The sequence below is a fragment of the Sphaeramia orbicularis genome, chromosome 8 (assembly GCF_902148855.1).
Source record: "Sphaeramia orbicularis chromosome 8, fSphaOr1.1, whole genome shotgun sequence".
Classification (NCBI taxonomy): domain Eukaryota; kingdom Metazoa; phylum Chordata; class Actinopteri; order Kurtiformes; family Apogonidae; genus Sphaeramia; species Sphaeramia orbicularis.
Window position 1 is genome coordinate 9,229,582 of NC_043964.1, and position 12,833 is coordinate 9,242,414.

Below are 12,833 nucleotides of genomic sequence, written 5' to 3' on the forward strand. Positions count from 1 at the left end.
TAAAAGTGTGGTAATCAAACACGGTTATCAAGATAATTAGAATTTAAACGGTAATACTAACCGTCTGCAATTTTACCGCGGTTTATCGTTATACCGGTAATCGTTACATCCCTAGTTTTGACGAAGAGTTACATATGTGGTTATGTGTGTGTGAATGTTTATTTTAGTTTATTTTGTGTTTTTTTTTTTTTTTTTTTTTTTTAAATTATGTACGTATGTAAAGTTGTTAGTGTTGTTATATTGAAAAACCTTAAATAAAATTATATATACAGTCACGGAAAGAAATTATTAGACCACCCCTTGTTTTCTTCAATTTCTTGTTCATTTTAATGCCTGGTACGACTAAAGGTACATTTGTTTGGACAAATATAAAGATAACAACAAAAATATCTCATAAGAGTTTAATTTCAGAGCTGATATCTATCCATGTTACATGTTTTCTTGATAAAAACCAAAATCACTTCAGTTCTTCCATCGATATCTATGGCATTGTACTGACAAAAACAGTGCTTTTAGGCATTCCATGTTTTCTTTTCTGTCTGTTTTCGTCACATGATACACACAGGAGTTAGTACTAGAAATGCAGAATCATTGTTTTTGATGAGTTTTGACGGTCTAATAATTTTTTCCGCGACTGTATATATGTATATATGTCTTCCTGAGACCCAGCAATGCATTTTTGTCATATGTACAGGGTGGGGAAGCAAAATTTACAATGAACATTTAGTTGTTTTTTCTCAGCAGGCACTACGTCAATTGTTTTGAAACCAAACATATATTAATGTCATAATCATACCTAACACTATTATCCATACCTTTTCACAAACTTTTGCCCATATGAGTAATCAGGAAAGCAAACGTCAAAGAGTGTGTGATTTGCTGAATGCACTCGTCACACCAAAGGAGATTTCAAAAATAGTTGGAGTGTCCATAAAGACTGTTTATAATGGAAAGAAGAGAATGACTATGAGCAAAACTATTACCAGAAAGTCTGGAAGATACTATTAAAGAAGAATGGGAGAAGTTGTCACCTGAATATTTGAGGAACACTTGCGCAAGTTTCAGGAAGCGTGTGAAGGCAGTTATTGAGAAAGAAGGAGGACACATAGAATAAAAACATTTTCTATTATGTACATTTTCTTGTGGCAAATAAATTCTCTTGACTTTCAATAAACTAATTGGTCATACACTGTCTTTCAATCCCTGCCTCAAAATATTGTAAATTTTGCTTCTCCACCCTGTATAACTGTAAATACATGTTTCTTTGCTTCTAAAATTAAACACACGGTGTCCAGCTGCGTGAACATTTTTGTAACTCCATGAAAAATAGATTAATAAAAAAATCAATCGCACTGATGTTTTTTTCATGCCTAAAGAGGAATGAACTAGGAATACACTCCAGAAAAAAAAAAATCTTGATTAAAGTCCTCATAATTCATGCATGAAAGGGTTAAAGTAAAGCTGTGAAACTCTTGTCCACTACAGGGTGGGGAAGCAAAATTTACAATATTTTGAGGCAGGGGTTGAAAGACAGTGTATGACCAATTAGTTTATTGAAAGTCATGAGAATTTATTTGCCACAAGAAAATGTACATAATAGAAAATGTTTTTATTCTATGTGTCCTCCTTCTTTCTCAATAACTGCCTTCACACACTTCCTGAAACTTGTGCAAGTGTTCCTCAAATATTTGGGTGACAACTTCTCCCATTCTTCTTTAATAGTATCTTCCAGACTTTCTGGTAATAGTTTTGCTCATAGTCATTCTCTTCTTTCCATTATAAACAGTCTTTATGGACACTCCAACTATTTTTGAAATCTCCTTTGGTGTGACGAGTGCATTCAGCAAATCACACACTCTTTGACGTTTGCTTTCCTGATTACTCATATGGGCAAAAGTTTGTGAAAAGGTATGGATAATAGTGTTAGGTATGATTATGACATCAATATATGTTTGGTTTCAAAACAATTGACGTAGTGCCTGCTGAGAAAAAACAACTAAATGTTCATTGTAAATTTTGCTTCCCCACCCTGTACTACGTGAAAACTATTAAATAAAAACATTTTTAAAGCTCCTAACCTTATGTTTTCTCACATTTTAACATACCTGTATGCAGTGGCGCAGAAAGGGTCCCCAAAAATAAATAAATAAATAAATAAGTAAATATGTATGTATATATATATAAAAAAAAAAAAAAAAAAAAAAAAAATATATATATATATATATATATATATATATATATATATATATATATACACACACACACACAGGTGGGGGAGGGGCAATTTGGACTCAGGGGGCCCCTTCAGAGAATTTGAGACAGCTACTTGTTACTGCAACTTCTCACTGTCGCTATGTAGTGAACTTTCTTTTTCTTTCTTTCTTCAGACTGTTTGTGTCCAGTCTGTTGGTCCTTTGAGGGCCCCTGCTGGCTTAGGGGCCCCAAGCAGCTGCCTGCCTTGCCTAATGGCAAGCTGCACCACTGCCTGTATGCTGATAATATGCCAAAAAAACAAACAAACAAAAAAAAAAACAAGCAACTTTTGTTTTAAAAAACAAACAAAACAAAACTGTTTATTTCAGTCTAGTAACGATTATCAATTTTTTACCCTCAAACATGTTACTGCAGATCAGGTTTATCTAGAAGAGCAAAATTACAGTCATGGTATGGATTACAGTGTATGGGATGATGCACAAAATAACAAATCCATAAATATACAAGAAAACCCCTTTGATCAGCTGTCCACTGTAGTGACCACTATGCATGAAAGGGTTAAAAAAGAAAAAAAAATCCACTGAAAAGGACATTAAATTCTAATAAAAAATGTATCTGAAAAACTGTTGCAGTGTGCTGTTTTCAATTAGGGCAATTATTTAATCAGGGTTTCTCCAGGTATTAGCAAATTTAATGCTAATTTAATGCCACTTTAAACAAATTGAATGCCCATGTCCAACTGCAGATACAGTTTTATATATAATCTTATTTCAGTTTACCGTCGACAGGCTTTAACCAGGTTCTGAATAGTTCCTCCTCTAATCACTTGTGCTGAAACTTGCATTTTTCCAACATTTGCTAATATTCCCTCCGCTCTTTCGCCACAGCATGAACACGCTCACAGCACGTTGTATTCCAAGCATCTGGTGTTGTGACTTCATTTTCATCTCATTTTAATTTCACCTTTATTTAACCAGGAAGTCCCATTGAGATGAGGAATCTCTTTTGTATCGGCCATAAACAGTAGATAACACTGGTCAACAACAAATTTATTGTTTTAGTTTTTTGAGCTGATTTAGGATAATTTTGGTGTGCTGAATCCAAAAATCACATTACTTTTGCTCAATCGGGTCAACTTTCTGAACTATGCTACATATTGGCTTTTTAACATTTTTGCTTACATTTATGGGCATTTTCACATCATATGATACAAAATTCTTTCCTATTTCTTAAAATAAACGAGTTCTGAAGATTTGACTTTTGCCAATTTATGATTAATGTTTTTTTTTAATATTACAGGTGAATGAAATGGCTTCAACTAGATCTTGCAAAAATAAGCCTGACGTATTCTGCTACATCTGCGGTGAATACACCATTGTACCTAACAGGAATCCTGTTAGAAAATTATTTTTTTATCATTATAACCAATTAACTATAATAATATCTTATTTTATGCGTACTTCTGTGTTATAACTAGATTTTCATTTACTCAGATAATGTTCTATATTTTGATATTATAGTGGATTTATACATCCTTTTAAATGCACAAACTGAAAAAGACATTTTTAAGTTTTGCTCCAAATTATTCCACAGTTGTTCATGTTATTCCGATTTTTAGAGATTGTACTTTTTTCACTGATATTATTTCACTGGTCTGGCCCACTTCAGATCTTCTTTTTACCTCCGCTAGGAGGTATTGTGATTACTTTGCTTTGTGTGTTTGTTTGTTTGCGTGTTTGTTTGTTTATTTGTTAGCAACTTTACAAGAAAACTATTACAACCATTTTTACCAAATTTTACCCAAAGTTCAAGGTCACAGCCAGGTCACAAAATCTCAGATTTTCCTATCTCTCATTACACTGGTCAACAACAAATTTATTGTTTTAGTTTTTTTATATTGATTTAGGATAATTTTGGTGTGCTGAATCCAAAAATCACATTAATTTTGCTCAATCAGGTCAACTTTCTGAACTATGCTACATATTGGCTTTTTAACATTTTTGCTTACATTTATGGGCATTTTCACATCATATGATACAAAATTCTTTCCTATTTCTTGCAATAAGCGAGTTCTGAAGACTTTACTTTTGCCAATTTATGATTAATGTTTTTTTTTTTTAATATTACAGGTGAATGAAATGGCTTCGACTACAAGATCTTGCAAAAATAAGCCTGACGTATTCTGCTACATCTGCAGTGAATACACCATTGTACCTAACAGGAATCAAGTCACAAGTTTCATAAAGTGTGCTTACCAATCTTATTTTGGTATTAATTATTATATTTTGTGAGAAGATCAAATTTTTCAAAATCAAATGAGCAAAAAAACCTGACCTGATTGAGAAAAACAGATGTCATTTTTGGATTTAGCGGTGCAAAATGGTCCTAATTCAGTTGAAAAAACCTAGACAACTTGCAAAAAACATTTTTTTGTAACCCAGTGTAATTAAAGGGTTCCGCCTGTCAATCATCACACTGTACTTCAAATCAAAATTATTCAACGTTTACGTCACAGGTGTCAAACATGCGGCCCGGGGACCAAAACCGGCCCACCAAAGGGTCCAATCTGGCCTGTGGGATGAAATTGTAAAAATGCAAAAATTACACTGAAGATATTAACACTCAATGGTGTTAAAATCATTTTAGGTCAATTCAATCGAAAGTGGATATGACCAGTAGAATACTATCATAATAACCTATAAATAATGAAAACTGCAAATATTCCTCTTTGTTTTAGTGTAAAAAAAATTAAAATTACACATAAATGGGTACATTTACAGACTGGCCTTTTACAAAAATGTCTGAAATGTGGAATTTTAACAACATTCTGCCTGTTACTAATTTTTTTGTGTGTATTTGTAGATCCACTGTGATCTGTAAGTTGTGATGCACATGTATAAAAGATAAATTAAGGTGCAATATTATTAATATTGCACTTATTTTTTGTAAGACTTTCAGGTTGTTCATATTTGTTCATGTTATGCTCAAGTACAGTTCGCAGAAGTAAACATTCTCATTCCATAATTTCACTTTTTTCACTCAAAAACATACAGAAAACTTTGGAGTTGACATTATTTATAAGTTCTTATCCTATTATTTGTATTATTTTACTGGTGCAGCCCAGTTTGTATCATATTAGACTGTATATGACCCCTGAACTATAGTGAGTTTGACACCCCTGGTTTACATAATCAAAATAAACCGTAAACAACAATGCTTTTTTTCCCCCATCAAGTGTATTTAATTTTTTAATGCCTCTGGATATCAAATTTAATGCTTTTTAATGCAATTTAAGGCCTTAATTTTCCTCAAAATCTATTTAATGACTTTTAATGCTTTTCAATGACCCACAGAAACCCTGTTGATGTAAAATGGTGAAAATGTGTACTTACTGGGTCTCAGGAGGATATATTCATTTATAAAAGAAAGAGTTCTTCCCATTTTAGGAATCAACCCGAAGGAGAGATAACAGTTTTTTTTGTCCTCACCACAGCTGTAGCGGTGCTGGCTCCCAGTGAGGCCCAGCTGAGCATCATAGACAGCATCACAAAAGCCATGATCCTGAAGGAAAACAGCAAATGGGAGAAAGATAAAGGTTGACAGGGAGATACAGACAAAGAGCGTCACATGGGGGACAAGGAAATGAATCATCCTCAACTCTTTTATATTAACTTAATTTGAGTTCATCTGTTCAGTTTTTCCTTTGACCATTGTTCTTTTCTTTTTTTTTTTTGCTCGAATAAAAAGATCCAACTCGTGCTTTGTACGAGATTACAAGACGAAACTCAAATTGAATTTATTATATAAGGATATAAAGATAAATTAACTCATGACTCTTTGATGAATTCACTTGTGAGTTGAGGATTTCTTTACCCTTTATCGAGCAAATTACTATTTTTGGTTATTTCCGCACACATTAAAAGACAGTGACAGTAATAGTTACAGTGACTCAACAATCTCAGGTCCAATGTGGTCTACAGGGTCTATAAGGTCCGAACATTAAATTCTGAAAATATTTACATTTATAAACCATCAAAAGAAAAATAGATGTGACAAAGCTGAAAAAACTGACATTTCTCAAGAAAAATGAGTGTAATTTTAATAATATTATGCCTCATACATTTACATTAGGGATCTGTAAAGGCACAAAACTTCAAGGAACCGGCAGAATATTGTTAAAATTGCACTTAAGTTTCAGGTTATTCACATTTTATTCTTAAAGGATAGTTTATTCACGTAAATGTTTTGATAATTTCAGGGGCCACATTCACCCAAATCAATCTCAAGTGGGTTGGATCGATAAAATAACAGCATAATAACCTATAGATAATAACAACTCCGAGTTTTATCTTTGTTTTAGTGCAAAAAAAGAACATTAAATTCTGAAAATATTTACATTTATAAACCAAAAGAAAAAAGACGTGACTAAGCTGAAAAAAACTGACATTTCTCAAGAAAAATGAGTGTAATTTTAATAATGTTATGCCTCATACATTTACATTAGGGATCTGTAAAGGCACAAAACTTCAAGGAACCGGCAGAATATTGTTAAAATTGCACTTAAGTTTCAGGTTATTCACATTTTATTCTTAAAGGATAGTTTATTCACGTAAATGTTTTGATAATTTCAGGGGCCACATTCACCCAAAAACAATCTCAAGTGGGTTGGATCGATAAAATGATAACATAATAATCTATAGATAATAACAACTCTGAGTTTTATCTTTGTTTTAGTGCAAAAAAAGAACATTAAATTCTGAAAATATTTACATTTATAAACCATCAAAAGAAAAAAGACGCGACTAAGCTGAAAAAAACTGACATTTCTCAAGAAAAATATGTGCAATTTTAATAATATTATGCCTCATACATTTACATTAGGGATCTGTAAAGGCACAAAACTTCAAGGAACCGGCAGAATATTGTTAAAATTGCACTTAAGTTTCAGGTTATTCACATTTTATTCTTAAAGGATAGTTTATTCACGTAAATGTTTTGATAATTTCAGGGGCCACATTCACCCAAATCAATCTCAAGTGGGTTGGATCGATAAAATAACAGCATAATAATCTATAGATAATAACAACTCTGAGTTTTATCTTTGTTTTAGTGCAAAAAAAGAACATTAAATTCTGAAAATATTTACATTTATAAACCAAAAGAAAAAAGACGCGACTAAGCTGAAAAAAACTGACATTTCTCAAGAAAAATGAGTGTAATTTTAATAATGTTATGCCTCATACATTTACATTAGGGATCTGTAAAGGCACAAAACTTCAAGGAACCGGCAGAATATTGTTAAAATTGCACTTAAGTTTCAGGTTATTCACATTTTATTCTTAAAGGATAGTTTATTCACGTAAATGTTTTGATAATTTCAGGGGCCACATTCACCCAAAAACAATCTCAAGTGGGTTGGATCGATAAAATGATAACATAATAATCTATAGATAATAACAACTCTGAGTTTTATCTTTGTTTCAGTGCAAAAAAAGAACATTAAATTCTGAAAATATTTACATTTATAAACCATCAAAAGAAAAAAGACGCGACTAAGCTGAAAAAAACTGACATTTCTCAAGAAAAATATGTGCAATTTTAATAATATTATGCCTCATACATTTACATTAGGGATCTGTAAAGGCACAAAACTTCAAGGAACCGGCAGAATATTGTTAAAATTGCACTTAAGTTTCAGGTTATTCACATTTTATTCTTAAAGGATAGTTTATTCACGTAAATGTTTTGATAATTTCAGGGGCCACATTCACCCAAATCAATCTCAAGTGGGTTGGATCGATAAAATAATAACATAATAACCTATAGATAATAACAACTCTGAGTTTTATCTTTGTTTCAGTGCAAAAAAAGAACATTAAATTCTGAAAATATTTACATTTATAAACCATCAAAAGAAAAAAGACTCGACTAAGCTAAAAAAAACTGACATTTCTACAGGGTCTATAAGGTCCAATGTGGTCTACAGGGTCTATAAGGTCCAATGTGGTCTACAGGGTCTGTAAGGTCAAGTACCAGCTTGTACTTAAAAGGGTACAAATACTTGTCGCTGGGGGTGTACTTTTTTGAGAGACATTTCTGTACCCTTTCGAAATGGTCAATTTTTATACCTTAAGTACTTTGCATAGAAAGAAAACTCTTGCATAGTTGATAAAGCCATGATGTTTAAAGTTTGAACCGGTGGCCTAATTGAGAAAAAAAAAAAAAAAAAAAACGGCATAGGCAAGCTATGACATCAAAACATGGATGTGTGAATGAAAACTTGATAAAACAGAGATTATGGCGATAATCAGAGGTTCTAATAAGCTAAATAAATTATCAGCCCTTTCATGCGTACTGGTCACTACAGTGGACAGCTATTCAAAGGTATTCTTTTGTGTGTTCATGGATTTTATTGTTTTAGTTCCGTATCAGCCGACACAGTGGACGCTTATGCATCATCCCATACACTACAATTTATATTATTGCTGTTCTTGATCTGCAGTAACATGTTTGAGTGTAAATCAATTCCTTGATATTGCTATGAGACTGTAATTAACCCTTTCATGCACGAATTATGAGAACCTTAATCAAAATTTTTTTCCTGAGTGTTTTTATTCCTCTTTAGGCATGAAAAAAAACAATGCAATTGCAAATTTTCCTCTGAAAAATAATAATAAAAAAAAAAAAAAAAAAAAAATATATATTTTTTTAAATTAAAAAATATATTAAAAAAACATAACGAAAAAAAAAATCTTATGAACCTATATTTCATGAAGTTGCACAGAAACATGTATTTACTGATAAATTGTGTGAAAACTTTGGGGAGGGTTTGTGATTCTGGGGGTTTATGCTCTGGAGAGATCTACATAATGTTACCAATTCATGTCAGAAACGACATGTAGTGTCTTAAAACTTTAATAAAGATATGTGTAAAAAAAACAAAAACAAAAACAAAAAAAACAAAAAACGAAAAGAACAACAAAATCCATGAATATACAAGAGAACAGCTGTAGAATAGCTATTGACTATTGACTATTTGACTATTGACTATTAACTAATATTGATTCATGTATGAAAGAGTTAGGCTATCATTGAGCTAATTGGGCTATTAAATTAAAACACAAATTATTATTAACCCTTTCATGCATGAATTATGAGAACCTTAATCAAGATTTTTTTTCCTGAGTGTTTTTATTCCTCTTTAGGCATGAAAAAAAAAAACAATGTGATTGAATTTTTTTTTTTTTTTAATCAACCTGCTTTTCATGGAGTTACAAAAATGTCCACTCAGCTACACCATGAATTTTATTCTTGAAGCAAAGAAACATGTATTTAAAACCCAATATCATACAGTGATATGAAAACAGTGAAATGAAACCATGTTTAATGCAGCTAATCTGATGTTTTCTCACATTTTAACACATTCTAATACTAGTTATTACTCACCTCATGGAGATAATATGCAAAAAATAAATATTAACAATTGATTTCCACTCAAGAACCAATCAAGAACAGCAAAGTCACAGTAATGGCATGAATTGCAATTTATGAGATGATGCATAAGTGTCCACTGTGTTGGTTGATATGGAACTAAAACAACTAAACCCATGAATATACAAGAGAACAGCTGGAGAAGAACTGTCCACTGTAGTGACCACTATGCATGAAAGGGTTAAATATAATATAGCGCAATTACAGTACAATATATAATAAATAATGCGCTAAGCCTAATATTTGAACTATAATTATGCCTACTGTTCAGTTCTCCTAGCCTATAGCCTATCCTCATGGTCTACACACATTTTTTACTGCTGCAGGGTACCTTATAGTACAAATTTGTACTTTACATAACTTTGGACCCTTTTTCATAGTCTAAAGGTGCAATTCTGGCCTCCGTGTTGAGCCACATTATGTAATAAATTCCCATTATGTAATAAAAGTTCAAAATGTAATAAGAATGTCATGTCATCTTGTAATAAAGCCGCATTATGTAATAAACTGACGCATTTTGTAATAAACTACGTCAACGCATTATGTAGTAAATTTTTTCACATTATGTAGTAACTTATTACAATTTGAGAAATTTATTACAAAATGCACTTGACACATTTTTATTAAAAAAAAAAAAAGTAATAACATGGTTCATGATGTAATAACAATCCAAATTAATATAATTTCAGAGCAATTTAGGAGAAATTAGTCAAAGGAGCTACAGGTAATGGGATCAGAACTTTAACCACACAGTTTAAAGATTAATTTAGCACCTTACATTTTCCTGAAAATAAAAATGTGTCAAGTGCATTTTGTAATAAACTTCTCAAATTGTAATATTTTACTACATAATGCGAAAAAACTTACTACATAATGCACTGAGGTAGTTTATTACAAAATGCATCAGTTTATTACATAACGCGACTTTATTACAAGATGACGTGACATTCTTATTACATTTTGAACTTTGATTACATAATGGGAATTTATTACATAATATGGCTCAACAATGCCCAATACCCACTATGCAATGCGAAGATAAAAAAAGTGTGGTCATGACTAAAACTTAGTGATTTAATTCTATTCAACTTAAACTTTTTCGTACTTTCAACTATGTCTACAAATTAGTAGAATATACTGAACATTTTCTAGTAACATCATAAAACTTACATCATTTAAGTGCATTGTAATTAAAGCATTTTAGTAAATACAAATTCCGGGCTTACGGTGATGGTCTACACACATTTTTTACTGCTGCAGGGTACCTTATAGTACAAATTTGTACTTTACATAACTTTGGACCCTTTTTCATAGTCTAAAGGTGCAATTCTGGCCTCCGTGTTGAGCCACATTATGTAATAAATTCCCATTATGTAATAAAAGTTCAAAATGTAATAAGAATGTCATGTCATCTTGTAATAAAGCCGCATTATGTAATAAACTGACGCATTTTGTAATAAACTACGTCAACGCATTATGTAGTAAATTTTTTCACATTATGTAGTAACTTATTACAATTTGAGAAATTTATTACAAAATGCACTTGACACATTTTTATTAAAAAAAAAAAAAGTAATAACATGGTTCATTTTGTAATAACAATCCAAATTAATATAATTTCAGAGCAATTTAGAAGAAATTAGTCAAAGGAGCTACAGGTAATGGAATCAGAACTTTAACCACACAGTTTAAAGATTAATTTAGCACCTTACATTTTCCTGAAAATAAAAATGTGTCAAGTGCATTTTGTAATAAACTTCTCAAATTGTAATATTTTACTACATAATGCGAAAAAACTTACTACATAATGCACTGAGGTAGTTTATTACAAAATGCATCAGTTTATTACATAATGCGGCTTTATTACAAGATGATGTGACATTCTTATTACATTTTGAACTTTGATTACATAATGGGAATTTATTACATAATATGGCTCGACAATGCCCAATACCCACAATGCAATGCGAAGATAAAAAAAGTGTGGTCATGACTAAAACTTAGTGATTTAATTCTATTCAACTTAAACTTTTTCGTACTTTCAACTATGTCTACAAATTAGTAGAATATACTGAACATTTTCTAGTAACATCATAAAACTTACATCATTTAAGTGCATTGTAAATAAAGCATTTTAGTAAATACAAATTCCGGGCTTACAGTGATGGTCTACACACATTTTTTACTGCTGCAGGGTACCTTATAGTACAAATTTGTACTTTACATAACTTTGGACCCTTTTTCATAGTCTAAAGGTGCAGTTCTGGCCTCCTTGTTGTGCCGCATTATGTAATAAATTCCCATTATGTAATAAAAGTTCAAAATGTAATAAGAATGTCATGTCATCTTGTAATAAAGCCGCATTATGTAATAAACTGACGCATTTTGTAATAAACTACGTCAACGCATTATGTAGTAAATTTTTTCACATTATGTAGGAAGTTATTACAATTTGAGAAATTTATTACAAAATGCACTTGACACATTTTTATTAAAAAAATGTAATAACATGGTTCATGATGTAATAACAATCCAAATTAATATGATTTCAGTGCAATTTAGAAGAAATTAGCCACAGGAGCTACAGGTAATGGAATCAGAACTTTAACCACACAGTTTAAAGATTAATTTAGCACCTTACATTTTCCTGTAAATAAAAATGTGTCAAGTGCATTTTGTAATAAATTTCTCAAATTGTAATATTTTACTACATAATGCGAAAAAATTTACTACATAATGCACTGAGGTAGTTTATTACAAAATGCATCAGTTTATTACATAATGCGGCTTTATTACAAGATGACGTGACATTCTTATTACATTTTGAACTTTGATTACATAATGGGAATTTATTACTTACTTACTTAACAATGCCCAATAGCCACAATGCAATGCGAAGATAAAAAAGTGTGGTCATGACTAAAACTTAGTGATTTAATTCCATTCAACTAAAACTTTCAACTATGTCTACAAATTAGTAGAATATACTGAACATTTTCTAGTAACATCATAAAACTTACATCATTTAAGTGCATTGTAATTAAAGCATTTTAGTAAATACAAATTCCGGGCTTACAGTGATGGTCTACACACATTTTTTACTGCTGCAGGGTACCTTATAGTACAAA

At 31.2% G+C, this 12,833-nt stretch overlaps 1 protein-coding gene across 1 annotated transcript in view; it reads right to left on the minus strand.

Moving 5' to 3' along the window:
• The window catches only part of LOC115424983 (protein tweety homolog 2-like), a 41,691-nt gene extending 35,757 nt beyond the window's left edge, over positions 1-5,934 (minus strand). The window contains exon 1 of the mRNA XM_030142408.1: positions 5,703-5,934. Within this exon, the coding sequence (XP_029998268.1) occupies positions 5,703-5,771 (69 nt within the window). The 5' untranslated portion in view covers positions 5,772-5,934. The remainder of the gene's footprint in view (positions 1-5,702) is intronic.
• Positions 5,935-12,833: the final 6,899 nt, after the last annotated feature.